General features: G+C 46.8%; 1 protein-coding gene across 1 annotated transcript in view; it reads left to right on the top strand.

Annotated features, from left to right (window-relative positions):
• Positions 1 to 27,062, top strand: part of STAB2 (stabilin 2) — an 87,979-nt gene that overhangs the window by 55,533 nt on the left and 5,384 nt on the right. The window contains exons 40-65 of the mRNA XM_075491698.1: positions 224 to 269; positions 1,765 to 1,841; positions 3,894 to 4,019; positions 4,566 to 4,639; positions 6,457 to 6,528; positions 9,285 to 9,404; positions 9,874 to 9,921; positions 11,072 to 11,155; positions 11,256 to 11,402; positions 11,793 to 11,918; positions 12,257 to 12,316; positions 12,836 to 13,012; positions 13,095 to 13,184; positions 13,937 to 14,083; positions 15,315 to 15,371; positions 15,813 to 15,936; positions 16,992 to 17,141; positions 19,007 to 19,111; positions 19,503 to 19,610; positions 20,256 to 20,449; positions 21,492 to 21,633; positions 21,992 to 22,125; positions 23,258 to 23,423; positions 23,656 to 23,762; positions 24,405 to 24,524; positions 25,310 to 25,468. Coding sequence (XP_075347813.1) covers positions 224 to 269; positions 1,765 to 1,841; positions 3,894 to 4,019; positions 4,566 to 4,639; positions 6,457 to 6,528; positions 9,285 to 9,404; positions 9,874 to 9,921; positions 11,072 to 11,155; positions 11,256 to 11,402; positions 11,793 to 11,918; positions 12,257 to 12,316; positions 12,836 to 13,012; positions 13,095 to 13,184; positions 13,937 to 14,083; positions 15,315 to 15,371; positions 15,813 to 15,936; positions 16,992 to 17,141; positions 19,007 to 19,111; positions 19,503 to 19,610; positions 20,256 to 20,449; positions 21,492 to 21,633; positions 21,992 to 22,125; positions 23,258 to 23,423; positions 23,656 to 23,762; positions 24,405 to 24,524; positions 25,310 to 25,468 — 2,960 coding nt within the window. The remainder of the gene's footprint in view (positions 1 to 223; positions 270 to 1,764; positions 1,842 to 3,893; positions 4,020 to 4,565; positions 4,640 to 6,456; positions 6,529 to 9,284; positions 9,405 to 9,873; positions 9,922 to 11,071; positions 11,156 to 11,255; positions 11,403 to 11,792; positions 11,919 to 12,256; positions 12,317 to 12,835; positions 13,013 to 13,094; positions 13,185 to 13,936; positions 14,084 to 15,314; positions 15,372 to 15,812; positions 15,937 to 16,991; positions 17,142 to 19,006; positions 19,112 to 19,502; positions 19,611 to 20,255; positions 20,450 to 21,491; positions 21,634 to 21,991; positions 22,126 to 23,257; positions 23,424 to 23,655; positions 23,763 to 24,404; positions 24,525 to 25,309; positions 25,469 to 27,062) is intronic.

The raw sequence follows: 27,062 nt of genomic DNA, 5'->3' as shown, positions 1-27,062 counted from the left end.
TGGTGATATGTTGACATGCCTCTTTCTCACAACTGAATTTAAGTGGTACCCACTGATCTATACAGACGGAGTCTCTATACAGACTGAGCGCGCGCTTGTCGGGCGCAGAACTCGTAACAGACTCCAGCTCTGCATGGTGGGAGCAAAAGACTGGGAAACTCGGAGGATGTTGACCCAAAAGGTTCATGATCCCTGTTTCTTTTTTTTTTTTTTCCTCTTGCAGAAATCAAAGATGATGCATGTAATGCCTCATGCCATACCAGTGCTAAGTATGTATGAAATCCACTTATTTGGAGGAGGGGGGAGAAAAAGGGCATCTCTTGCAAGCAAAAAGGATAGTCCATCTTGTTCTTTATGAAGACCTTGCAGCAGCATAGATAACACTCATGTTTTCTGCCACAGAGATAAGGGAGGATGTTACTGTAACATATTCAGTGATTAGGCCAAAAAGTTTAAAATGTGCATATTAAAAGGGGAAACAAATGAGATTTCTGGGGAGGAAAAAAGAAATACCCGTGAGACATCCTACCATGCAGTATACAAAGAAATGGAGCCTGCAGCACTAAAGAGAACAACAGGGCAGGGCAAGGCTGATCATAAAGGTGGGTTTCTGAGGTGGGCTTTGTCTGTCCCTCCTATCTCCCCCATCCGCCACCACACATATAACTGAGAAATGCCATCGGCGCTAGGGACTGCACCAGAGAGCGCTGCATTTGACAAGAAACAGCTCTCCTCTTCACATCAAAACATAAAAAAAAGCTCTTGGTGGTCCAGCATCAGCATTGGGACACAAACCAGTTTTCAAAGGAGCAAGTGACCCCCATTGAGCCATTTACTGAAGTGCACCTGCCCCCCCACCCTCCCATTGACCTGACAGCAAGATTTACATTACCCAAGAGATTTAAAGAACAAGGAAAGGTGGCTGGAAAGACTCCTCATCTGCAGCCACAGTTCTTCTGTAGGAGCAGAGAAACCAGAGGGGCAAACCCCCTTTTTCCCAGACGTAGATCATTCTCTCCCCCATGTGTTTGTGAACTGCAGTTCACTGCAGCGATATTTTACCAGGCTTTTTTGGCAAAACTCCACTCTCAAATTTGCTCAGGGGGATCCCACCCATGCTGGCATCAAGACTGCGTTTCTGACAGGAGAAGCAGACTGTTCTTCTCTTGAGTCTTACTCATCCGCTGCTGTACTCCTGTAGGTACAAGGATAGGTGCAGGCATGGCAGGAGTGGGGGGGGAGGACAGGACTGTGCTGGCTGTGTTGTGACGCTGTCCCTGGGTGACACCAGGGAGCAATCCCTGTATTATACAGATCTCATGGGGCAGTAAACCCCCGCTTGCATACAGAAGGCCAAACTGTCCAAAAAAAACCAAACTTGAACCCAGGGGACTCAGACGCCTGGCTCCCACCCCGTGCATCAGTTCTGCTGCGTCCCACACAAACAAAAATTTGTGCACGGTTTTTGGGTAAGCAGGCATGCAACTTCTGGAGTTCTGCATGAGAAAATAGGACACTTGATGATCAAAGCATGCTTTTTTAATACTTAAAAATAATACATCCAAAATGCACTTGGAAAGCTTGGTCCAACTAGGTTCATTTTTATGGTTGTAACTACACCATACTGTATGGTTGAATGCCTTGTTATTTCTGTGCAACATTACCTTCGGAACAATGCACAAAAACAAAGCGTATACAGAAGACCTGACTACTTTCTTTTCTTTTCTTTTTTTAAACATCGTCTCCCTCCTTTTACTTCTTTAGCTGCCTTCTCCTATCAAATGGCACTGCCTATTGCAAGTGTGCAGCTGGGTTCGAGGGGAACGGGACGTTCTGCACAGGCAAGTGGACTTTGTTTCTTCCCTTTTGAAAAAAAAAAAAAAACCCACATGCTTGAAGAACTCTGTGGTCACGGTGGAGCTGGTAAGAGATGAGCACTTTCCTACGCACCAGTTAAAAAACAGGAATTGCTGCCAGTTTGCTCAAAACAAGTAAGAGCCCAACAGGTGCAGATTCATAGCAAACAAAGGGCTCAAAATCTCCAAGTTGCGAGGCATTGTGCTAAGGGAGACCAGAGAAAAGGGAACATGCCACGCACAGCACAGGCCCCATTGTTTGCAGAGTAATGAAACCTGGATTATGACTTTTATTCTGTTTCCCAACAAAGCCCAGTGAAGAGAGGCCAATTCAGGGTACAATAGCACTTCCAGCTATTGGAAGCTGTACAGCCCTACTATTTCCTCAGCTTTCTGAACTTGCACAGATTTCTGGGGTGGTAAAATCAACTTCTTTGGACCAGAGATATCTGAGAGACCCTCAGAAAGGGGTAACAGCAGCTTATCCTAGGTGTCCCTCCAAGAGTCTGGGATATCCAGACTTACAAAATAGGCTGCTTCTGGCTACAGTGATTGCAATTAATTTTACAGTTGTTTTACTTAATCTTTAACTGATTAAAATACTAATTCTCTTGGGAACAGAAGTATATTTGTCTACTTACAATGGCTGGCAGGGTCCTAATCCAAGATTTTAGTACTCTTACTCTGGCTGCTTTCATTTTCTCTTCTGGCACAAATCAACCAAATTCATTTTAATCTGCTGGTGGGAAATTCCCCATGTGCAGGAAGAGCTGGGTGACACCCTTAGTGGTCTCACCCTTAGTGGCTCTGCACTCACCCTTATTCCCCTATACAGGATTCCCAGGCAAAACCAGTTACAGGACAAGTCATCTCCCCAGTCTGGCTATTACAGCTGCTGAAAAAGCAATTTGGGGTCACCTGAGGCAAAAACTAAAGCAATGTTTGGGCTGGTTTGGTTCATACTGAAGATCAGAAAAGGCTCCCTCCCTGCTCTCGGGGTAACCCAAGCAAGCTCAGTTTGCCAGCCTCCGACTCATCCAGAGTTGCAGAAACAGCACGAGTATCCATCTGAATAACAACCAGGACTTTTTGTCACAGGAGGGGGCTGGGTGGCATTACAGAATCACAGAATTGTATAGGTTGGAAAAGACCTTTAAGATCATCGAGTCCAACCATAAACCTAACACTACCAAGACCACCACTACACCATGTCCCTAAGCACCTCATCCAAACGTCCTTTAAATACCTCCAGGGATGGTGACTCAACCACTTCCCTGGGTAGCCTGTTCCAATGCTTGACAACCCTTTCGGTGAAGACAGTTTTCCTAATATCCAATCTAAACCTCCCCTGCTGCAACTTGAGGCCATTTCCTCTCGTGCTATCCCTTGTTACTTGGGAGAAGAGACCAACCCCCACCTCTCTACAACCTCCTTTCAGGCAGTTGTAGAGAGCAATAAGGTCTCCCCTCAGCCTCCTTTTCTCCAGGCTAAACAACCCCAGTTCCCTCAGCCGCTCCTCATCAGACTTCTGCTCCAGACCCTTCACCAGCTTCGTTGCCCTTCTCTGGACACGCTCCAGCACCTCAATGTCTCTCTTGTAGTGAGGGGCCCAAAACTGAACACAGTATTCGAGTATTACACTCTAGACCTCCTGCAAGAGAAGGCCATTTGATCTGTGTGCAGAAAGGCAAGCTAAGGGAAAGCTTCAAATGCCCATTTAATCTGGAGAAGAACATGAAGGTCCCTTTTTTGGTGCCTGGTGGAATGGGCAGAATCAGAAGACGGGAAGTTACTGAAAGTCAGTCCTGGATGAATTCTTATCTTCCAGACTAGAAGCATCTTCTCAGCCTTCCCTCTTGTCATCAATAAGATGTATTAAATATCTGACACTAATGAAGTCTATGGCCTCATAAATCAGAAAGGTTCTGTGTTCAGAAAATGTTAGCAAATTCCTTTAAAAGATAGAGACATCTTAACCTGAAAAGCGAAAAGCCATGTAAGCACACTGTTTTAATCTGGATTGTTGTCACTGTTCAGCTATTGATGCTTGCAAAACCAGCAACGGTGGCTGTTCTGCCAAAGCAGAGTGCAGAAGAACAACGCCTGGCAATAGAGCGTGCATCTGCAATGCTGGGTACACTGGAGATGGCATAGTCTGCATCGGTAAGTGTTCGCAATGTCTCATATATCACAAGGAGGAAAATTACATGAGTGAGTTTTCCTGTAGATGGAAGATCCTTCTTCCACTATGACCCAGAAGTGCAGTTTCCTGATACTATAGACCCTGATGCCGAAGGCATCTCTACGTGCCACGTAGTCAATGCTATTTGGCAAGCCATGCAACTACAGCAGTGTGGTGTGACACCAAAGCTTATTAAAAAAGATCCACCTTTCAGCAAGGCTAGCCCCATCTTCAGCAGCTCGATGCACTCACACTCCTCTGACCATTGCAAACTTAAAGACTTTTAGACACTGTTGTGCCATACCTCCCCAGGTATGGTTTTAGAAATGCTGACAGCAGGGTTTTAGCCTTCACCAAGACAACTGCAAGACCTAGACCGAGGTATTAAGTAGCTAAGGGAATGAGTTTCATTGATTCACAGTTGTCATAAACCTGCATTCCCAGTAAGCTTTACTTAAAATTCTCCCTTCTTGGGTTTTCAGAGGTCACTCTTTTTTTTTTTATTATACTGTTTCTGTTTTATATAGAAATCAACCCTTGTCTGGAGAACAACGGTGGATGCGATAGAAATGCAGAATGCACGCAGACTGGACCCAATCAAGTGAGTACTTTGTCAGTGCCGAAAAATAAGACTGGCCAACTGTTTACATTTGTGTAAAGAAAGATTTTCCCATCTCAACTTTGGTTTTAAATGGAAAAGTGGATCTCATAACAAAAATTCTGAAAAGTATATGCTTCCCTCAAAAAGGTATTTGAGGGGGAGCATGGACAAACATGAAAAAATAAATTTCAGTAAAAGAAATCCAAAACTGCAGAGGAAAGCAGTGTTTTACTGTTTCAAGCAGTTGTTTTTCTCCTTTGGGAGCTTTTGATGTGAAAAACTGTCAGCTTGAAAGTATTGCCAGATAATGTTTCTTTTATTGTTATAGAAACTGTCCATGGAAAAAATCCATTTCAGGCTAGCCCTTCTCCCAGCATAGCTCAAAGGTATTCACAAGGAAACAGAACAGGCCTAATCATAGTTCTCGTATAAGGGTTACAGCATACCAGCATCCACTCACTCCTCTGCTGTTCTGCATCTCCCATGTAGAAGTACCACATACTCCCCAAAGAAAGAGAAGTATAAAAGGACAAGGGGGGAAAGAAGAAACAAATTGGCCCAGGCAATCAAGTGGCACAGATTAGTGTTTCTATTCTTATAACAGTTTCAGAAGAAGCTGAACACCCTGATTGCAGCGCTTATCATCATCCCCCTATAGTTTCGTATTGGCTATTGGCAGGACCCTAAGCCTCCAGCGAGCACTGCACAACAGTATTTCTTCATTCAGGAGCAATGCAGGAACCAGCGACCAGGAGACAGTGGCCACCTCCTGTCTTCCAGTTAGCCAGGGACAGGAGGGGCAATAACCCCATCAGCCCTTTCTGCCAGTACTGATCAACTAACTCGTTGCCTTGACTGCCATTTGCAAGCCAGTACGTTTCCGGTGGGAGCACAGAGCCACTTAACTCCTTCCCCATCCTTCTAGACAAGGCATGTGATGGCTATTTTCTTCCATACACCCTCACCAGGGATAGAAGTAGTAGCTACAACACAATTATTTATAATTCCTTACCCACGGGAATATAGTTAACGTCAGAGCAATAATAACCTCCGCTACAAAATCCCATTGCAGCAGAGCCAAACTTATAGGACAGAAATGAGTCTGCTTTCTGTAGGGCTTTCAGTCATACAGACACATGAAACACTGCTATTACACTGCCTACCAGTTTTATTTCTGCTGCAAAAATCTCCTTGAATTTTCAATCTCCTACATATTAAATGGGAATTCTAAATTGAGAACCATTGAGCAGTCAATTGGAGAGGAAGATAAGTCATTTCTTTGCAGCCATGTTAATTTTTCATCTTTGTGGTAACTGCAAGAGCAAAACAGAGTAATCGTGACGTAAGTGTCAAATGCATTACCGCTGCATGGGAAGCTGTTGGGAACATCAGGACACAATTCCAAGTGTGTTTTGAAGATATGTTTCATCACTTAAAAAAAACAGGGGAAGGGAAGAAAAGAGAGGGGAATACCAACCTATGCAAATAAAATGAGGGAAACAAATTAGGTGTTTAGCCTGTTTTGCCAGCAAGATGACTGTGTACAGGCATCAGAGGGGTCATTTCAAATGACCAGGACAGCAGAGGAGAGACAAGAGATGGATAGGCAGAGAAAGGGCAGATAGAGCCCCTTGGAAATTGTTATTCCCCAATCTCAGTCTGTGGTTGCTCATGCTGGCTAAGAAACTGATGTGGGAGAGATGATGTACACCACATCACTATGAAATAATCTGGCAAAAAAGTAAATTAAATGTAAACATGCTGAAAAGAGTCAAACGTCTTTCCATGTATGCATGTTTTCTGGTTTTGCTTTGTAGGCAGTATGTAATTGCTTGAAGGGATACTCTGGAGATGGTAAAAGATGCACATATATCAGTCTGTGTTCACAAGTAAGTATCCATTTAAGGAGAGTATTTAAGGTCTTGCTATAATCATCACACTTTGGGGTTTTGTATGCATTCAGAACTAAGTCAGATGGGTAGATCTGGGACCTTCTATGCCCAGAATCCACTTAGGTTAACTTAGCTAATTTTTAAACGTGCTTAGTTCACTACACACTTTAGTGCCATCACTGTTTTAGAAATTACACATGCAGTAAGGGTTTTTCCTGGACCACAGCCTGGACATAATACAAGTGAGGGCCTGGACTCATCACTGAGTCTTAAAAAAAAAAAAAAACAAAAAAAAAAACCAAAAAAAACAAACCACAACCACACACAACATGCTTCGGATCTAGAGAAACAGGCCCTAGTCTGTAGCAGTAAAGTGCAAGTCATGTCTTCTCAGATGATTTTTTTGCCATTGCTAGAATTCATATAAAAAAGCCACCATCTAAATTTGTGTTTGGGACCCATAGAGCTTGCCAACATTCCAGTTACTATGGGGAAAAAAAAAAAAAAACAATACAGCTTCAAGGCAAGACAAAGAGCTTGGTTCAAATGAGAAGAGAGAAGTATGATCTATTGCATGTTATCTGTAATGTAAAAAAAGAAAAAAAAAAAATCAAAGGTTCAGGTTGTTGATGCTCAGGGGCCATTTCTAGCTGTTCTAGGAGCCAGGTGATTGGGAACCAAAAAGAATAGCCTACGGTAGATCAAAACCCCTATTTATTTTTAATATTCTCCTATCATTAAGTCCTCTGGTGTGATCTGCACAGCCCGAACAACAGGAACGATCAAGTGTCAGCATGCACATCCCCTTCTCAGTCTGGAATTTTTGTAGCCAAATCAGAGTATCAAGCCCTCACGTTACTGGGTCATTACCAGCGAAATCGATGTTGGGGCAATCCAGGCTCAGGGGCCTGGGCTCCCTGGAGTAGATGTTTCCAGCAGAGGTCCCAGCCTGGAGGCTCACCTAGGGCAGAGCTCCCATGGAGCAGTCAAAGAACAGAGCCCCGCAGCCCCTATGGCCACATGTAGGCTGCATCCCAAATGCATCCCTGTGGATGCACCATACAGAATAGCAACACTGCAAAATGAAGCAGAGGTGGGGTAGCGAATAGTGAAACAGGAGATGGTGTGGGAGGATGGAAACCTCTGTAGATGGGGAGGTTAAAAGAAAAAGAAAAAATCTCCACAGAAAACATTTCCCTCCTTTCCTTTCCCTCCGCAACACGCAACGCAGGGCTTTCCGTGGCATTCCTCATTCTGTCCCTCACTTATCACTGCAGGCTGAGAATTAGCCATATTTGTTTCGCACGAGCTAGCTCACACACTGCAAGCCGTGTATTTGCAAGCGATGTGGTGCTCTGCACCAGCCGCATTGCTCTGCTTCTTGGCAAGCTGCAGCGGGGACATATCCACTCTGCTGTGCACATTAATCCTTTGTGCTCCAAGCGCAGTGACAATAATTCTCACCCTCCCAGCCTGGCCTGTCAGCAGAGCTTGTCTAGCCTTGAAAGGTTGCAGAGATGAAAGAGCAAGGGCAAAAACAGAAGCTGGAGGAAGGGGAGCTCAAACTTACGAGCTGCTGTTTCCTAAGATTTTTGTATGATTTTGCTTTTTCTTAAGCCTTGTTCCAGCAACTGCTTCCACTTGACTAATTATGCCAGGCTAGTTATATATAAACAAGAAAAAAAGATAATCCTGAGAAGTGTCAATGTCAGACCGGAGGCTAATCTGGCTTCACCATGGCCAAACCTCTGTGCAGCAAAGCTTCACAGGAAGGTATGATAAACCCAAGATTGCCAACAGTTCACCCAAAGCTAGCCAAATAAATAGCAAGCGCACCCACGCCCACTACTTACAGCCAGCGCTCGCTATGGCCTGCCAAGTCAGGCCCCGCTGGTAGCTCCCAAAGGAGCTTCTGCTCCCACTCATGGCCCGTGGGAAAGGATCCCCAAGGTGACCAGCAGCAAAGGACACCATGAACAAGCACAAGGAAAGAAAAATAAAACAGCTTTTCAGTTTTTCCTGATTTCCTCTCAGGTCCAGGATAGAAACATATTTGCAAACTGAGGTGCTAACTGGGGAGCACCTACTTGTGACTGGGCAGAGCTCTGAACCCCAGCACGCTGCTTCTGGATGAGGAACATCTCCCCTTAGCACAGGGAGCTTGCTGGAGCAGATGGCCGGCTGAGGTGCATCTGCTGCTCCAAGCCGTAGGTCGCTCTGGTGGTGCGCCCGTGGGCAGACAGGGTATGTTTTAGAGGAGAGCACACGCGGCAGGTCCCCCTTCCAGCTGGCCTGGGCCATCACACAAAGAACAATAGATAGTCCTGTGCTAATGCTCCTCTAGAAATCCAGGCTCCTGGCATCATAAAAATGATTTGCAGCTGTAAATAGTTCCCTTCAGTGTACGTCAATGCTGCCTCGGCAGAGCAGCTAAGACTCATCCCTAAGGTCCAGAATGAAACCTGCCTGGAAATCTTTTGGATCCCTATAGCGCCATGAACCAAAGATATAAGGAGGGAATCAAAACTACATGCTCTGCACAAAAGGAGAGTTATTTCTTATGAACCTTAAATGCTCTGTACTGTTTGCAAGAAAGTATATACCATCAGAAGTTCCAGTAAGATCTGGTTTCAAAAAGCTGTTGGGATTAAGTCTTTCTAAGCTGTATACATGGAAAAAAAAGTGATGAACTAGAATTGTTTTGTACACCTGGCAATCAAGGAATTAAATATTTTAAATTTTGATCCTACAAGAATAATGGAGGCTGCAGTGAATTTGCCATCTGTAATGACACCGAGCTGACAGAAAGGACCTGCACCTGCAAAGACAATTACATTGGGGATGGATTTAAGTGCCGAGGCAATATCTTCCAGGTAAAGTGCTGCACGTGTTTGCTGTCCCTGTAACTTCAGATAGGTATTTAATACAACGGTTGTCTTTTGAAACATGCCAATTATTCTCTTGGACAAATTGGTAAATCTACCCTGAATTTGAAATAATCCCAGTCCAAGAGACCAGGAATAGGAACAGGATGCTGCAAGATAACCTTACCTGCCTTAAAAAAAAAAAAAAACAACAAACCACCACACCCCAACAACAACCAGCCAACTAAAACCACTGATGGACGATCATTATGACTGCAGTACTAGGGAGTTAATACTGGTATTTTTAGGTTTCAGAGAAGCCTGTTCTTTGATAGAGCAAGGTAAGAACAGAACAGGAGCAATGCAGATAGGCAGCATTTATTCCAAACCAGAAGCTCCCTTTCTTGTCCGAGTGCTGCATTTGTTTGTACTCCACAGATGTTGCCTCACTGTAACAAAGTCTTGTTCTTGATTGCAGGAACTTCTCAGGGACTCCAACACATCTAGGTTTTATTTCCACTTAGAGGTAAGAAAAGGCTGAGTGGGGTTTTTTCAGGGTTTTTTTCCCCTCCTTTTTTTTTTTTTTTTGCCTCAAGGATGTAGAGGGGTGGGGACCAGGCAAGAATCCGGCACATACCAACATCCTTCAACTTAATTGGGACTGGATTTGGATCACCAGTCACTAATATCAGAGATGCTCTGATTTAGAGGTTTTAATGACAGTTAATATTTTAGAGAATTAGCGATCAAGACCAAGATCCCAGGGAAATATAGGGCCTCCAGACCAAGGCATAAAACTGAAGCTTTCACCCATTCACAGTCCGAGATCTTCCAGCACATCTCTCATGAAGTCTGATGTGAGGAAATACCCCTCTTCTACTACCCCTGCTGCATTTCCGAACTGCGATGCCGTTTCCAGTTGCCCCTCTGAAAGACCTCAGGATGCTGCTGTGTGCTGCTAGGCAGCCCGTGAGCACCACCAGCTCTCACTGCTTTTTGGAGACTGGCAGTAGTAATTCTCCATTTACCCCGAGCCTCAGGGCAGCACAAACCTGTACACTGGCCTGCTAGTCCAAAGACTCTCATTCTAACTTTGATTGTGCTACCGTGGTAGACAGGTGGCTTCCTCTCACTTTAGCAGAGCTCTCTTCTTATTTTAGTTTGTCAGTGGTCATTGCAGAGTGCCTGCAATACCCCAGGTCCATTTGTCTACTCCTAGGTACAAGCAGCCATGTATCAGCTAAATGCACGTACAAACACATGCATATATCCACTCTTGACTGTCTCAGGATGAAAGGGTTTATTCATCTTCCCTTGCCCAGGGGGGGAATAGCCCTCTCCATCCTGCCTACGCTTAGCGTTTGTTGCAAGCCTTCCCTCTTCTTCTCCTGTTTGTTATTGCAGAGGGAATGGAGACTTGGCTATAAGCCAAAAGAGCAGAGAGAAAAATCTTCCATTTTATACTCGTGGTCAGAGGTGACAGACAGGGCTGGGAAGGAAAGTCCACACCGTACAAGAGAGTTTCTCTCAGCCTTGCATTGCAGGGAAGGGAACCCAACGCACAGCAGCAACGGGGCTACGGGCACCACCTCCCACTCAGAAGGGCTATCCCCATCACCGTGTGACGTTACGCGCATCAACGACTCATTACTGCTTTGTCCTCTTACATTTGGCAGGCCTTGTCTATCAGAGATATTGCAGGCCCTGGCCCTTTCACTCTATTTGTACCTCGCACAGACGTACTAAACAACGACCCACGCGTAAGTAAGAAGGCCAGAAGTATTTGGTCAGCTGGCCGTGAGTTTTTGGATTCAGATGCCTTGCTCGACTGCTTCCCAACTCCTCCACTTTCTGCTGCAGGTCAAGGACTGGACTGCCAAAGGAGTGATGGCTCAGGTCCTCCGGTACCACATGGTGGGTTGTGCCAGCCTGTTGTACAACGACCTGACAACTGTCACCAACGTCACCTCTCTCCATGGGGACCCAATACACATCAGCTACTCTCAGGTAACAGAGCAGGGGACAGAATAATAAAACAGTCTGCTCTCATTCAGCTTTCTTTTAAGACCTGAATGGTTCCCTTTCCTCCTCTGATGCACAAAAATAAATAAATAGCATTAAAAGAAGATTGCCCATTCAGATGAAGTGTTCAGCACTGATCTGCTATGCAAAGAGTGGAGTTGTACAACCCTTGCTTTGACCCAAGTTATTTTATCCTCAGACTCTGGCTTTATGAGCATGAGGAGAGTTTGAAAAAGCAAAGGGCAATTTATTAAAACTGAAGCTACCGTTTACTACAAAGAAAGGGTGACCTGGGCTCACCATATCAAAGAAGTTTGCATCAGGCTCACCTTCCCACAAGGTTCCATAGAAAACGTGTTTTTGTTGCCTTTCCAGAACTCGCTAGTTTTGAACAACAAAGCTGAAATTATATTCAGTGATGCTGTTGGCACAAATGGCGTGATCCATGTCATCAACCAAGTTCTGGTCCCATCACATATGCAGGATTTCCCCCTTAAGAAGGTATGTGCAGCTCATTGCCGTTCTCAACACAGGGGCTTTCCCACAGTTCCCGTTAGATATATAAATCACATAAGTCACAAAAAACCCAGTGATACTAAAAAGACCTTATACAAACATCATTTGACACTGCTGAATAAGTTACATGTTGTATTTAAAATTCATTCAGGAATTACAGTTATACTAAGAACAGTGTAAGAGGACTTCTGCACAGGGCTTTTACAGTGGCATTGATTTCATAACAAAAAGCAACTTTCAGGGAAAAGCAAGCTAATATCTGCTTTTTAAATACCCATATAATGTATTTATTAGATAAATTACTGAATTTCCTTTCTTTGTAGGAAAGCCTTAAAATGGTTGCAGCCAAACATGGATACATCCTGTTCAGCAGTTTGCTAGAGGTAAAGACACAAGAGACAGCAGCCATTGGGAAAAGGTTTGAAACACTTTTTTTAAAGACAAAAGCACAGACATGGCACACGGCATTACTGGCAGGATGGTGTTCAGTAGAGCCAGAGGGCTCACAACACAGTACACGACAACCCTGGTCACCACGTGGTCCCTCTCCCACAGAGGCGGGGGGATATCAAGCAGACCCACAGCCACCTTTCCCCTCCCCACTCAGCTCTGTCCTACTGTATGCCAAATTACATGGCCAAGGTTTGACCCAAGTATGACTTTTTGAGCCCAAAGTTGGGCCATCAGCCTGGTTTTCAGTGGGCAGCCCTGGGTGATGAAGCATTTCTGAGCATTCAGTCATGTAACTCAACTTGGGCAGCTCAACTCAGGGTGTGTGCAAGCTGGTGACCAGGTAGCCCACAGGCCACTGCATCCCAGTTACACTAGACATTCACTCCATAGGGTCAACGTCATTTTAGATGGAGCATTAATCCTCCGCCCCAATATTTGGTATTTTGCAGAAAAACAACCTACTTGGGCTGATCAACGATCCCATTCACAAACCCGTCACGCTCTTCTGGCCCACAGACACAGCTATCCGTGCACTGCCACAGGAGCAGCAGGACTTCCTCTTCAAGAAGTCCAATGCTGATAAACTGGTGCAGTACCTCAAATTCCATGTTGTCCGTGATGCTGAGGTAAGCCCTTGCTTTTCAGGAGCATTGCCACGGCCGAGACATGCAAGTCCAGACACGTGCATTTCTCCTGTTTCCTTCCCAGGTGTTGGCCTACCAGCTCCCCCGCTCCACCTCACTGAAGACCCTGCAGGGCTCCAACCTCAGTGTTAGCTGTGGGGATAACGGGGAGATTGTAAGTGTTCATTCTGCCGGCACACTTACCCCTCGCCCCTGCTGCAGGATCCACTCATGCAGACCCCACTGTGCCTGTGCATAGCCCCTAGAAAGAGCCAGTCGCACCAAAACTCAATTGGTCTTTGCCAGTCCATGCCCACAGCCACAAAACCAGGGCAGCCACCCCAACAGATTCAGCAAACTAGATGGTTTGCAAGACTCTGGAGCTGTCATTCTCTCTGTTGTAAGATGTCATTTGTTCAAAACAGGTCTCAGTTACCTCAAAACTGAAATACGAGCACATTTTAACTTCTCCTACAATGAAATACACAATGGAAAACTATTTAGGTGAACCTGGCTTTGGCAGAAACCTCATGAATGCAGCATCTGCATGCAAACTCTGGTTTGTAAGCACTTACAAGCTAAGATTGCAGGCATGCATGCACACCTGTTAAGCCAGAACAGCAGCACATTTTTCTTTGCAAATGTATCAGATCATCCCTGGCAGGCATCTGCCTCTGAAAACACGACTACACCTAAATGTGCATAAGGTAAGCCTACGGACATAGTGCTGGCATACTCTGTCCACTTCAGGAAAGGCAAAAGATCTTCCCATCTGTGATGTTATAGCATTCAGCTATAGGTCCCCAGACTGGTTCAGAGCAGAGGGAGGATTATCCCTAACATCCATGCAGGGCCTGGATTCAGCTTGGCCCCAAGGAAGACTGACCGATGACTTGTCACACCCCCCCTCCCCATCCCATCTCTCAGGGCGCCCTTTTCCTGAACGACAGACAGTGCAAGATAGTGCAGCGGCAGCTGGAGTTTGACGGGGGCATCGCCTACGGCATCGACTGCCTGCTGACGGACCCCAGCCTGGGGGGACGCTGCGACAGCTTCTTCACCGTGGATTTCATGGTCAGTCCCCTCTTTTGGTCCCCCACCCTGGCAAAGACACAGCCCAAGGGCCAAACCCTGTCCTCACAGAGACCGGGGCAACACTCGCAGCAGCTTCGGTGCCCACCACTTCAGGCTGGCTTCATCTGCCACGCTGGTTAGCGCTAAGGTTAAGAAGCACAGCACAACGCCTCAAAGGTACACACCAGAAGTCCTGCATCCACACTAAGCAACACACAGGACAAGTAGTTTCAGTTAAGACCAGCTTAGCGAGCCCTGCCCTGTTTTCAATAAGAACAGTACCTTACAAATGCAAGCATAAATTTGAGCACGGACGGACCTTCCTATCATGCTTTTAAATTAATACAAATTCACACTATGAAGTTGGTCATACAGATTGCATTTACAAAGTTCCCAATTACAAAGGAACAGCGTTGCCGTCCCAGCTGCACAGGGTAGTAAGGACGCAAGATAGAGAACTGCCTAGTCTGATAGCCAGGCGCTCGGTCTCTCACATTTCTTGCTTTCACAGAAATATCCTTTAACACACCTGAACAGGCACTGTTAGCGTGGAAGAAGTTTCCTCCATGAACTTTGATGGGTCCCACAAACAGGAAGGTTTGAAACCCATTTTGAAATGGTTTCAAGACCAAATTTACTTCAGTTTAATTCAAACGTATGAAAAAATTACCTAGAAGTAAAATAATAATAATAATAATAATGTAGTCAGTCTTAAAAAAGTTTATTGGAATTTATACTTCAGTTATAAAACCAACACTTGTGTGTATCCCATCTGCTCAAGTTACCTTTTTTTTTTCCCATGATTTTGTTAAATGAAATAGATATCATTTCCTCAACTCTGGTCAGTGCTTCCTAAGAAGTAACCATTTACTTCTACTCCAGATTAGACATGCAGATCTGATGCAGCCCATGTCAATATTTGCTTGAAGAATATCCACCATCTTTTCCCTGCTTGTTTAAATCCAGTGCAAAGTTTCTTCCTCCAGAACTTATACTCTGGTATCAAAACTATTTTCTTGCATTTCATGGCACTAAATTAATGCAACTATTTTGTTGCCATTCTCCTCTCTTTCTCCAGAGTTCTTATAATCTGTTTCAAGCATAATAAGCCTACGCTCGTCTCTGCTCATATTTGCTGCTCTCATGAAACAGACTTTTTGTCCATTTCAAATAGCCTTTTGTTGCCATTATTTTAATATACTTTTTTTTCCTTTTCCATTTTGTACAACAGGGGCACTGTGTTAGCTGTTCCAGTAATTCTAAATGCCCTCCAGGGACAAAACCAAAGGTAACACATTAAAATCTTGCATTTAAGCAGTCTAACCTGCTCTGCTCTGTACTTCACACAAGCAAACTAGAATAAGTTGCTTTGGAAAAAATGAAGAGAACCCCCAACAGTGAAACCACACTGTTAAGCGATGCCATAAAACCTCTGGGACAAAGCTGTCCCTGGGCAAACACCCAGACACCGGTGGCGGGGGATGCTTGTCGTCTCATGCAGCATCCACTGTAGCGAGTGCTTCGGTTGACTTTGGAGCAGCCCCTCCACCCTCATTAATGGTGCTTAGCAAGTCAGGAATCAAAGGGAAGGTGGGGGCCTCACACATCACATTTTGATTCAATGTACATGAGAAACTGTGATTTAAAGAGGAAAAAACCCAAACCTCCGCATAGCGCTCATCTTCCTGTGTTTTCCCCCCCGCTCTGCGCTGGCACGTGCGATGCCCAGGAAGGGATCCAGTGGTGCACGTACACGTCCTATGGGCTGCGGAGGGACGGCTGCCGCAGGAACTGCTCCATGGTCATCCACACGGCCAAGTGCTGCAAGGGCTACTTCGGGCCAGACTGCCAAGGTAGGACCCCCCCGCCGCCAGCCCGAGGCCTCCCCGAGCACAGCTGCGTAGCGCCCAGCGGGCTGAACTCTGCGAGCTGGGGTAGGGGGCATGAGGAGAGGCCAGCCGCAAGATGGGGGAACTCTGTTGAAGAAGCCGAAGTAAACAGAAAGTGTTCTTGCTTTTCCACTCCACGTAATCTCTTTTTCACATTTACAGCGAGTTTTAAACTCCATGCTAGTAGCGAACTAGGTGAATGCTATAGAGAGTAAAGGCTGCTCTGCTGTAACCAAACCTAGCGGGTCTTAATCAGTCACCAGCTGGAAGGCCTTTCAACACCAAAACAGACATCAGGTTCGTGGCAGTGACACCAGGACACACCAGAGACGCGGTGTACGATTCCTCAGCCACTTGCAAGCACGCACACCACTGGTGTAAGCTCAGAAACTGTAGCTTTAACCAGGTGAGAGACAGTTTGGGAAGCTGTATCTCCAGCTGCTTGTTAGCAGCCACTAACAGCGCGCGCCTTCACCTGCCAGCCCCGCGGGGGAACAGCACTGGGGCTCACCAGGGCACGTAGGGTCAGGATCCGGGTTAGGATCTCTGCTGGCAAACAGGTCCAGGGACACGTAGACCTGCCGGCTCACTCTGTCCAGATTTCACAGACAGGCACATGAGGGTCCCGAGCAATTTTGGCCAGCCCAGCCTGAGCTGCCCTTTGGGCTCACGGGCACATGGAGGTGCACAAGCAAGGCTGGATTTGGGCAGGAGCAGGGGCAGTGCCATTCATCGATGGATCTGAATGAGCAAGCACCCAGGTAACAGCACCCAGACCCAGGGCCGGAAGAGTCCACAACACCTTTCTGACAAGAGTTGCAAAAGTATGCCAGGGAATTCAGAGCAGGAGGCTTGCAGTCACAAGTGTCACAGCTGCTTTTACACGCCCCAACAGAGATGCATTTACAGGACTTTCCCTGTTCAAGGGTTTTTACAGAACAATAAACAACAAACAGTGACAATGAATAAACATGCACTTGAGCTAAACAGCCACTTTTTTTTTTTTTTAAACCTTTCAGCTTGCCCAGGGGGCCCAAAGACCCCATGCAATAACCATGGCTCCTGCGACGATGGGTACACCGGGACAGGAGAGTGCCGCTGCGACAGTGGCTTCAACGGGACTTCATGCGAGCTGTGTTTGCCAGGCAGATACGGCTCCAACTGCAGGCGTATGTTTAAGTTACCTTGCCATACTGTTACACACACCAAGCCTAAACTATTTCGTCAGCGATGAGTTTTTAAGTAAACCAAGAAATGCTTTCCACTTTCAACACCAACGTTTTTCCCAAGTGCCTCCTCAGACGAAGGGATGGCACAAGGTCTCAGAAGGAAGGAGGAGAAGGTGGGGGGACAGAGCCTTCCCTAGGTTTCTCTGCAGGGCTCCTCCCATTCCTGTAGGGTACATAAGTAACAGGGAACAGAGACAGAACCTCCACCAGCAGGTATTTTCAACTACAGCACAGCCTTCTCCCCCATCCCCATAAAAGGCAAGACAGCATTTTAGCAATGTTGTTCCTCAAGGACTGCAGGAGGCCAAGGCCATGCACTGCTTTTGCAGAAGAGAAGAAAAAGGACAGAGATGAAGGCAGTTTGTGAAGAGGGAAGCAGGCAAGAAACTGCTCATATAATCCACTTCACTGTGGTTTTAAGTGTAAACTAGATGGAATCAAGATCGATATCACCTTTTAAACTTAAATGCTTTCCCAACATAAAGCCTTCAGATGGGAAGCTACAATATTAATGCTTCCATCCTAACCATGTACACCTGTAGCGCTCATGAGGCACACATGACGAGGAGTTATAGGCTAAATACCCTTGCAGTGTAGGCAAGGCACCAGGCTCGGACACCAACACTCAGGATTACGCTTACCTACAGTTTATCCATTTTATAGCACACCATAGCATAAACTGCATGAGCTGTTAGTCTGAAACCCAGATTGTGGTATCTAACAGAAAAGTTTTATAGCCCCTTCTTTTTAATACATATTTATATCAGCCAAAATTAGATAAACAGGCTAAAAGAAATAAAGCTAGAGGATGAAACTCCTTTTCAGCAGGACCAGGTTTTCAGAAAATCAGTTCCCCCAATCCCACATCATTTTCCTCTTTAAACAACAATATTTCAGGAAGAGGGATAAGGCAAAAAAGGATGCTACTTCATTACCTTATAAAACAGAAGGCCATCAGTAATTCCTTAAGAAGGACTCAGCATGTAAGTTATTGCACAGCCCAAAGAGTGGGGGAAAAAACATCACCTATACATTAAATCAGCCGCTCATGCTTCGGTTTGCAGGGCCCAAGGGGTAACACCCCACATATAAAAGAAACGAAAGGAATCCAGAAGCTTTTTGTCATAAAAATATCTAAAACCTAAAAAACACATTACAGGTAACTTACCCACATTTTACAGCAAAGCTCACTAACCTCATATTTGGCTTCCTTACTCAGACAGCCCTTCTCCCAGGCAGCAACCAAACACTCTTTCTCTGTACATCTTACTTCTCTCTGGCTAAAAGGCTTCCCTACAGTTAGCAGCTGCTGCAGATTAGGACAGGATCAGGCTGGGTCTTCAGCTCAGCCATTAACTCCTTCCCAACACAGTCCTTAGTGAAATTTGCTACTCTACCACAATGCAGATCAATACCCATTTTCATTTCCAGAGGCACACTGAACTAATGCCAGTTACAAAATCATATGACCACAGGATAATTCAGGTTGGAAGGGGCCTCAGGAGGTCTCTAGTCTAACCCCCTGCTCAAAGCAGGGTCAGCCCTGAGCCCCAGCCAGGTTGTTCAGGATTTACCCTGTTGGGGCTTGCAGACCTCCAAGGATGGAGACTGCCCAACCGCTCTGGGAAGTCTGGTCCACTGCTCGACTGGCCTCACGGTGAAAAGACATGAGGTTAGATTTATCTGAATAATTGCTAAATAGTACTGTATCTAAGCTGACAGTATAGGTGATGTTTCTGTAGGGAAAGATTTTCCCCTTTCCCAATGGCAACTCTGTAAATGATCCCTCTGCATTCCTTTTGCAGCCTGCGAATGCACGACCAACGGACAGTGTGATGAAGGCTATTCAGGAACGGGACGATGTTTCTGTGAAATAGGATGGACTGGCCGGCTGTGTGAAACCAAGCTAGGTCTCTGCCTCCTCTCACCGGACTCCGTCACATGGAGCCATGGGTTGAAAGCACTTGCAATTCAACAGAGGGTTTGCATAGAGGAGAGAAAGGGTTAATAACGTCAGAAGCCCTCCAAGGGGACTAAGGGACCCTGCTCTGGACTGAGAACAAGTCCCTTCGCCCCCCTGTCACCTCCTTTGTGAAATGGGAATATGAGTGCCTGCCTTCCCTGTGGAGGGGCTTTGGGCTACGTGAGGGAAGGTACCACCCGAGACCTAAGCAGTCAAAAAAATATTCTTAGGGGTTTTCCAGTTAGCAAGACTGGCATGAGGGCTTTTCTTGCTGCATGAAACAAAGGCACTGCAATATAAATAGCACCTTCATCCCAGCTGTCCTGCCTTCCCCACAGCTCTGCAGCCAGTGTGTTCCCCGAGCTGCTCCGCCAACGCCGTCTGCATGGAGAACAACACGTGTCAGTGCAAGCCGTTTTACGACGGGGATGGGCTCACATGCACAGGTGAGCTCCCCCTCCCCTTCGCAGCCTGCTACGAGCAAGCAGGCGGTACCCTCTTGCACATGCACTTGCATGCAGTTACCCTCTGAAATGCCGGCTATCAAACCTAACGGCTTCCACAGTGCAGCAGGTGAAACAAATTTAGGATACAGGCAGATCATTTTTTTTCTGAAGCAAGTAGCTGGCTTCACCAGGTTGTACCGAGCAGGAGTATGAGCAAGAAGTGCGCTTCAGTCAGGTTTTGGAGACGGCAGGGTTTTCAGCAGGGTTTCACTTAGAGGGTTTTCTTTGATGACCTTAGGCAAGGCAGTTCCCCAGTAACATCACTGCAGAAAGAGTCTTCCTTTCTGAGCCAGGTGTCTCGCGTCCTCCGAAGTCACCCTGGCCAGAGCGGAGTCCCTAAAAAAGCAGCTCTCTTGGGCCACCAAAAGGCGAGGCAGAATCTCTGGGGAGTGGTGCCATGTCTCTTAAATCGAGGACATCCTGACAAGGGCTTCAGAGCCCTTAAGGATAGCCTTCGCACAAGCGCAGGAATTTTTAGTGCAGTACTTTTAGTGTGCCTTAAAAATCTGGAGGTGGTTTGTCTTTGTGAAGAATATCCTCTTTAAAAGCAGACTTCACTCACCTGTTTTCTTTTCCCCCACGCAGCTGCAGACCTTTGCAAACAAAGCAACGGTGGGTGCCACAAGGCAGCCGAATGCACACAACTCGGGGTGAAAGTCTTCTGTAGCTGCCAGAAAGGATACAAAGGCGATGGCTTTACGTGCCTTCCAATAAATCCTTGCGCCGATGGGTTCAACGGAGGCTGCCATGAGCATGCTGTTTGCACTGTCATAGGACCTGTAAGTGGAACGGTTTCAGTCACCACCAGGGAAGTCCGAGGCATTTCATCCTGGGGCCAGCAGAAGTCTTTTCTCTGGCTGGATCACACTCTGTACCTCTCACAGTCCCTGTTTTCCAAAACAACCTTTACATAGCTCCAGCCTACTTGCCACACCAGTTTGGTATCCTTTCAGCTGAGGGCTGAGAAACAGTTTGACATCTTTGCTCTAGGGAAAGGGGTCCTACAGCAGATGGGATATTTTGCATGTGTAGTTTTTCCGTCCCCTTCTTAGCTCTCCCTAACTGGATATCCCTATTTGCAATAGGAGTTTGTTGGATTGAAACTGAATATATTTTGATAGCTAAACGTAGGGACAGCTAGGAGAATAGCGTCACTTGTTGGTTGGCCAGACTCAGCTTAAAAAGCTCTGCAGCCACAAGACACAGATTCCTTGGCCCGCATGGTCAATGTTATTGAGGAAAACTTGTGCTGGTGACTTGATCCAGCATTTGTCCTGGTGCTTTTGGGATCACCTGTCCGTTCCGTTTTGGTGGCTTGCCTGACGTGTCTTCCAGGAGCTATCTAGAAAAGCCTTGCCGCTAATCCGTTCCAGGTGCCAACCATCACAATCCCTGGATGTCACCAACTCCTGCTTGGTTTATAGTTCTCCATTTATTACTATCAGTGCACTGCTAAATTCCTTTCATGCTCCCATGCCCAGTCATTTAAATACCATTTTGATTGGTTTGCCATCTATTTTTCTTAATTACGTGTCATATAATTCTCCAATGCATGTTATTAGCTTTGTGGATGGAATCATGCTTTGGTATTAATTCAGCAAAGCACCCAAGCGCATGTGTAAATGTTTTGCTTAGAAGAATAAATGTCAGAGTCAGAGTTTATGGTCTGTTGAATCACAGTTGTCAGTAGCAACTTTCCTGTTTGTCCATTCTTGGCTATATCAAGTGAAATTTTTCCAACAGTTCAGAATGTTGTTTGAAATACCACTTTTATGTCAGCTAAGTATTTGGCTTGGCCTTTTTTACTCTCTCTCTGACCAGGACAAACGCAAGTGCAAATGTAAAAATAACTACATTGGTGATGGGCTGAACTGCTCGGTGATGCAGCTTCCTCTCGACCGCTGCTTGCAAGACAACGGGCAGTGCCACCCTGACGCTGACTGTGCCGATCTCCACTTCCAAGGTGAGGATGGCACACCGTGCACACCACGGGACAAGGACATCCTCATCCCTGTGCCACTGCAGTGAAGCCAGCGGCCAGGTTCCTTGTGTCTGTAAGCTCACCCAGTCCTCTACCTATATCCCCTTGAAACACTGAGATTTAAGCATGATTCAAGTTAGAACGTGTGCTTAAATACTTTGCAATACCGGATTTATGAAGCAACAGATGAGGGCACTCCAGGTCGGAATATTACCTGTAAGGGATCAATCTGTCCTAACTATATTTCACAAAATTCACAGGTATTTGTATGGCACAGTTGACTCTGCATCTAGACATGGAAACCTCCTCAGGAAGAGCTGGTTCTTCTCTCTCTTTGCAGATACCACGGTTGGGGTTTTCCATTTACGGTCCCCACAAGGGCAGTACAAAATGACTTATGAGAAGGCAAAGGAGGCCTGTGCCAATGAGTCGGCCACCATCGCTACGTATAACCAGCTGCTGTATGCGCAGAAGGTGAGGTAGCCTCCCTGTGGGAGGAGATCCCCGGAGAGGACCTAGCCACAGCGTAAATGGGGAGGAGAGAGCAAGGGGGCTGCTCTGTGCTAATAAGCTTCATTTTCCCTCCTTTCCTTCCCCCGTGCCCCAGGGAGCAGTTTTCAGACTGTTTATTGGTTTCACGCCTGCTCATACAGCACTGAAACCAGTTGCCAAGTTCGTGTTTCCAGTGATCCTGGGGTGAGATGGTAAAATCACTTATAAAGTGTTTTCATGGGGGTTTTAATTATTAACACTTCTTAAAGCAATGTACACCTCAGAATTATGCTTAGATTAATTTTTTTTTTCATGTAAGTCTCCAGGAATCTTTTCCCCAAAGGCTGTTAACTTAGCAGAGCCATTTCCATATTCTTTTCCTTGAGTGTGTTATAGACAACGCACGGCTGACATCAGTGGGATGAGCATCACATCTTGGGTTTGTAAAACTTGTTTTAGAAGAGTGGGTCAGACTGACTGTGCCTTTCTGGCTCTTTCCCATCTGCAGAAGGAAGGAAGATGCTCACTGTTTAGAGACACCTTTAGCAAAATGTGAGGCTGGACCACGGCCAGCATATAAACCTCCTTCTGCCGCCCGAGGAGATTCAGATTGCAGCCGGAGCTGCATGTCCCCTGCGCCCCGTAGCCTAAATATTTCCCTCGAAGCAGCAAAGTCGGCAGTGGGGCTGGCTCCAGTGCTCCCGGGGATTTATTTTCTGTGTCGAGCTCATTTGTCAGCCCTTCCCACGCTGACAAAAGGTGGGCTGGCACACGAGGGGATCGCATGTCCCCCTTCGGCTTTCACACCCACCTCTGAGCCTGCCGGGCTTTCTGCTCAGGGAGGCTTTTCCCAGGAAAGGCTCCCTTGGCCCGTACGGGGAGCCACTGACTTTCGGCAGGGCCCCCTCTCTGCACCCCCTCGGCCCCGAGCTCAGCACAGGGCAGGCTGCAGGACGGACAGACAGAGCCCGCTCAGCCCCTCAGAAAGAGGGCTGGCGGGTTGGGTGCTGCCTGAGGGCCCCGGGGGGATCGTCCCTTTCCTCTGCAGTGCCCCAGCCCCACCACCCAGCTCTTCCCCCAATGTTTTTTTTCCTTCTGGCCGTGCCGGCTGCAGGCGAGGTACCACCTGTGCGCTGCCGGCTGGCTAGATGGTGAAAGAGTGGGCTACCCGACTGCCTTCTCCTCCCCAAACTGCGGCTCCGGGTACGTCGGCATCGTGGACTACGGGAGAAGAGTCAACCTGAGTGAAACCTGGGACGTCTTCTGCTACAGGGAGAAAGGTAAGAGGGTCCTTTGCTGCATCCCTCTGCGCAAGGGGGAGCAGCAGCCTGGATTTCAGTTCCTTTGGTCGGCCGCAGGCTGCTAGATAACACTGCAAGAGACTCTGCCTCTTTTTAACTTAAAAAAACCCAGAACCTGTTGCCTGCAAGTTGTTTTTCAGGCACAGGACAGCCTAAAGCCTTCTAGCAAAGGGTGTTTGCCCAGGTGGCTCTCTGTGTTTGTACCTTCCAGAGGTGAACTGCACCTGCAAGCCAGGCTACGTGGGGGATGGCTTCTCCTGCAGCGGGAACTTGCTGCAAGTGCTGACGTCCTTCCCAACGCTGACAAACTTCTTGTCGGTACGGCCCACAGCCGGCGCGCTGCTCGGTCGGGTGAGCGGAGCCAAGCAGGCTCTGCCGCCGGGTTGTATCTCCGTGTTTGCTTTACTAGCAGGTAGCAACCCCACACCAGCAAAGCAAGGTGGAGCGGTCTAAATCTGCACCATCGAAACCAGAACTTAGTGGCTATTTTTTTAATTACTTGCTCCAAAGAGGTTTTGGGTTTTTTAAAACTCATTTGGAAATTAAATGCTACTGCAGCTTTAGCTTAAAGAGGATTCTGTGCACAACTGCTCCTGGCTTTCTAAGCATCGCAAGCAGTGCGGTGCTTTTTTGTAATTTTATTGAATTGCTGCTGGGGAAAAAGGCAAAGCATTAAAAGGGTCCTTTTCTTGCCACTACTCGGAAAGGCTTTATATGTGTAAGGAGCCTCACAGACAACAAGGGCCCAGCTCCTGCAAGCCAGTTTAAGATGTGCTCGCCAAATCAGCAGCTAAAACTGGGTTTTGAATACAAACTTCTTCCGTAATATCACTCCAGAGTTGCTTCGGGGCTATTAATAGAAGGCTTCTTTGTTGTTATTTATACAGTCTCATCTTTTCAGCTCCCCGCGCAGGAGCACACAATTCCTCTTTAGTAAAGCTGGATTTTGTTTCTGCCTAGGACATCATGGCTTACTCCAACAGCTCTAGGAAGGGGCGAGAGTTCCTGCGGTACCTCACGGACCTGTCAGTGCACGCCACTCTCTTTGCTCCAAATGATAGCGGGTTAAGGGAAAACGAGGTCAGGTTTTTTTTTCTTTTTTCCTTCCTCGTTTTAATAACACTTTTTAAACAGCCATTATGGGTTTCTGTATCCCAGTGAAATTTAAGTTTAAAAAAAATAATGATCTTAGTATGACATGGCTTCTGTGTAACCCCACGTAGTTCAAACTGTGCTTCTGAAAGAGGTAAGTTCATAATTTCCATTTCTTTTCCATAGTTAGGAGTGTAAGGTTATCGAGTGTTCGAATCGCTACAGAGACTTTTCCGTCAGGGACTTTAGTTACCCAGTTATAAAGGAGTCTGCCTGAGATGAAGCCTTCTCTGGCTTATTAACATCAAGCACAGTTATTTGAAGAAAGCAGTTCACAGCTTTGGTATTTCCCACAAATACGTTAAAGGCATCTGTTCCTAGCTTCATTTCTGTGCTTATCCCTTTTTTCCTTCTTTCCTTCCTTCCTTCAAACATTGTCTCAAACAATTCACATGGGTTTATGCCCTGGCTCGCATCTTCAAGCTGTTTGGAATATCTCTGAGGCTCAGCACTTCAGGTCATGATACAAAAGAGTAAAATCCTTTGTCCTGCCAGACTCAAGGTCCTGCCTGCTGCAGGCAGCCGTCAGAGGCCGGCAGGGACAGAAGATCCCACTGTTCGCATCCAGCTTTCCCGGTAGCCTCCACCCCATATTGCACTTGCTGCAGCATTAATAGCAAAGAGGGAAAAAGGTCACAGCCCTTAGCCTACTGGTAAATCCGGAGGATTAATGAGATCAGTTAACGTTCCTTGTATTTTGCTCTCATACGCAGACGCTTTCCGGGCGAGACATCGAGTATCATTTATCTAATGCCAGCATCATGTTTTATGAGGACTTGACCAACGGAACCACTCTTCTAACTCGTCTAGGGGAAAAACTCCTCATTACAAACACCAGGGGCCAGGAACACCAAGCCCCCACTGCTGAACAGGTACCTTTTTAATAAATCTCCCATCTTCGTGCTTTTTCCCCCCTTACTCTATACCCTGTAATCGGGCGACACGCTGCTCCGGAGAGGAATTCGGTAAGGTTATAGGGGGCAGCAATGAGGGGCTGACTTCAGAAGGCTCTTTCCTGCCCTGAGACTGCAGGATAGCAGCTGGCAAACTGCAAATGGCCAAGCTCTGACCCGCAGAACTCGAAGGAAGCCGTTCAGGTGGCCTGCAGGAATGGCAGGATGGGGATACGGGCTTGATTCAACCCTCCTCTCAGCCTGGCAGGATTACGGGAGATTGGCAGTGCGATAGGAGGAGAGATGAGAGCAGCAGCTTATCATTAAAGAAAGGTGTTGGCATTTGTAAAGTTCCTTGGTAACTTTCTGGGAGAGGCAGGAGATGCCAGCACAGCCTTGCTCAGAGCAAGAGCAGACAAAACAGTGGTTTGCATTTTTTATTACTATTTCAGTCATTTTTAAATGCAAAAATTGATATCCTTTTTGCAAATGGAAAGTATCCTTTGACATTTTAGGGGAACACATCCTTAGAAAACACACCCAACTTCTCATTTTTTATTAAGAAAATACTCACTGCCCATGCATTTCAAATGACCTCTGTGACAGCAACCCCTTGAGACCGAGGTTGGGACTCTGCTGTGCGTGATGCAGTGTAGCTGAATATGAAAATAAGAAACCCTGCATCTGTGGGCTTGCAGTTAAAATGCAAGCCCACAGATTGCAGTTAAATGCAGTTAAAATGCAAGCCCACATTGCATAAAATGCAATGCTCTAGAGAATGGCCCTGGACCCAAGGGAGGCTGAGTGCCCAACATGCCAGCTGGGGGGGATTTCACAGACACCAACAAGAAGGAAATAGGTGCTGCAGGATGAGGTGCACAAATGACTCATCTGTTGCCTTTGCTCCCTTCCTCCTTGCCCTTCCAGGAGAAACTCCTGTGTCATGAGAGTTATCATTTACGTTTTTAAAACCACCCTATACTGCAAACCCAGTAATCGCATTAATAAAGTATACCCTCGTGAGAGATGGGGTGCACCAGCACGAGGTTTACCTGTATCGCTCGTTAGCACGCCAGGAGCTCTTTTGGATCGCTTTGATCTGATATTTGAGTTTAGAAGAGATTCTCCTTTAAAAAATCCTCGTTTCTTCAAAAGCTGCCAAAGGGAGGCTCTGAGCCCATTACCACAAACCTTGCTCCTGCCCTTCAAAGCTGGTTGGAAATTTGTAGCTTTTCTTCCTCCCTGGAGGACCTGAGCAAGCCCCTGGTTCCCCCAGCTGCAGTAAAGCTCGGCAGGGTGCCAGGGTGGGAAGGAGAGGTGGCAGCCGCTTTCCACGCGTGCTCCAGGCAGCCAAGCACCCACCTGTCCCAGCATACCAGGTCGGAGCCCACGAGCTTTCCCCAGGACCCTGGCAGAGCAGCACAGGGGTGAGGGAGAGGGAGGAGGACGTGGTGTGGCTCCCCTACCACTCTGCGGTCCCACCACGGCTGAGCCCCTTCCTCCCTGGGCACAGAAAGTCGCCGTGTGCTCCAGCAGCAGCGTACCACCTCGTGCCAGGGGCAAGAGCCGGCAG

This window comes from Mycteria americana, chromosome 1 (genome assembly GCF_035582795.1).
Source record: "Mycteria americana isolate JAX WOST 10 ecotype Jacksonville Zoo and Gardens chromosome 1, USCA_MyAme_1.0, whole genome shotgun sequence".
NCBI classification, from domain to species: domain Eukaryota; kingdom Metazoa; phylum Chordata; class Aves; order Ciconiiformes; family Ciconiidae; genus Mycteria; species Mycteria americana.
This window is presented reverse-complemented; position numbering and strand designations above follow the sequence as displayed.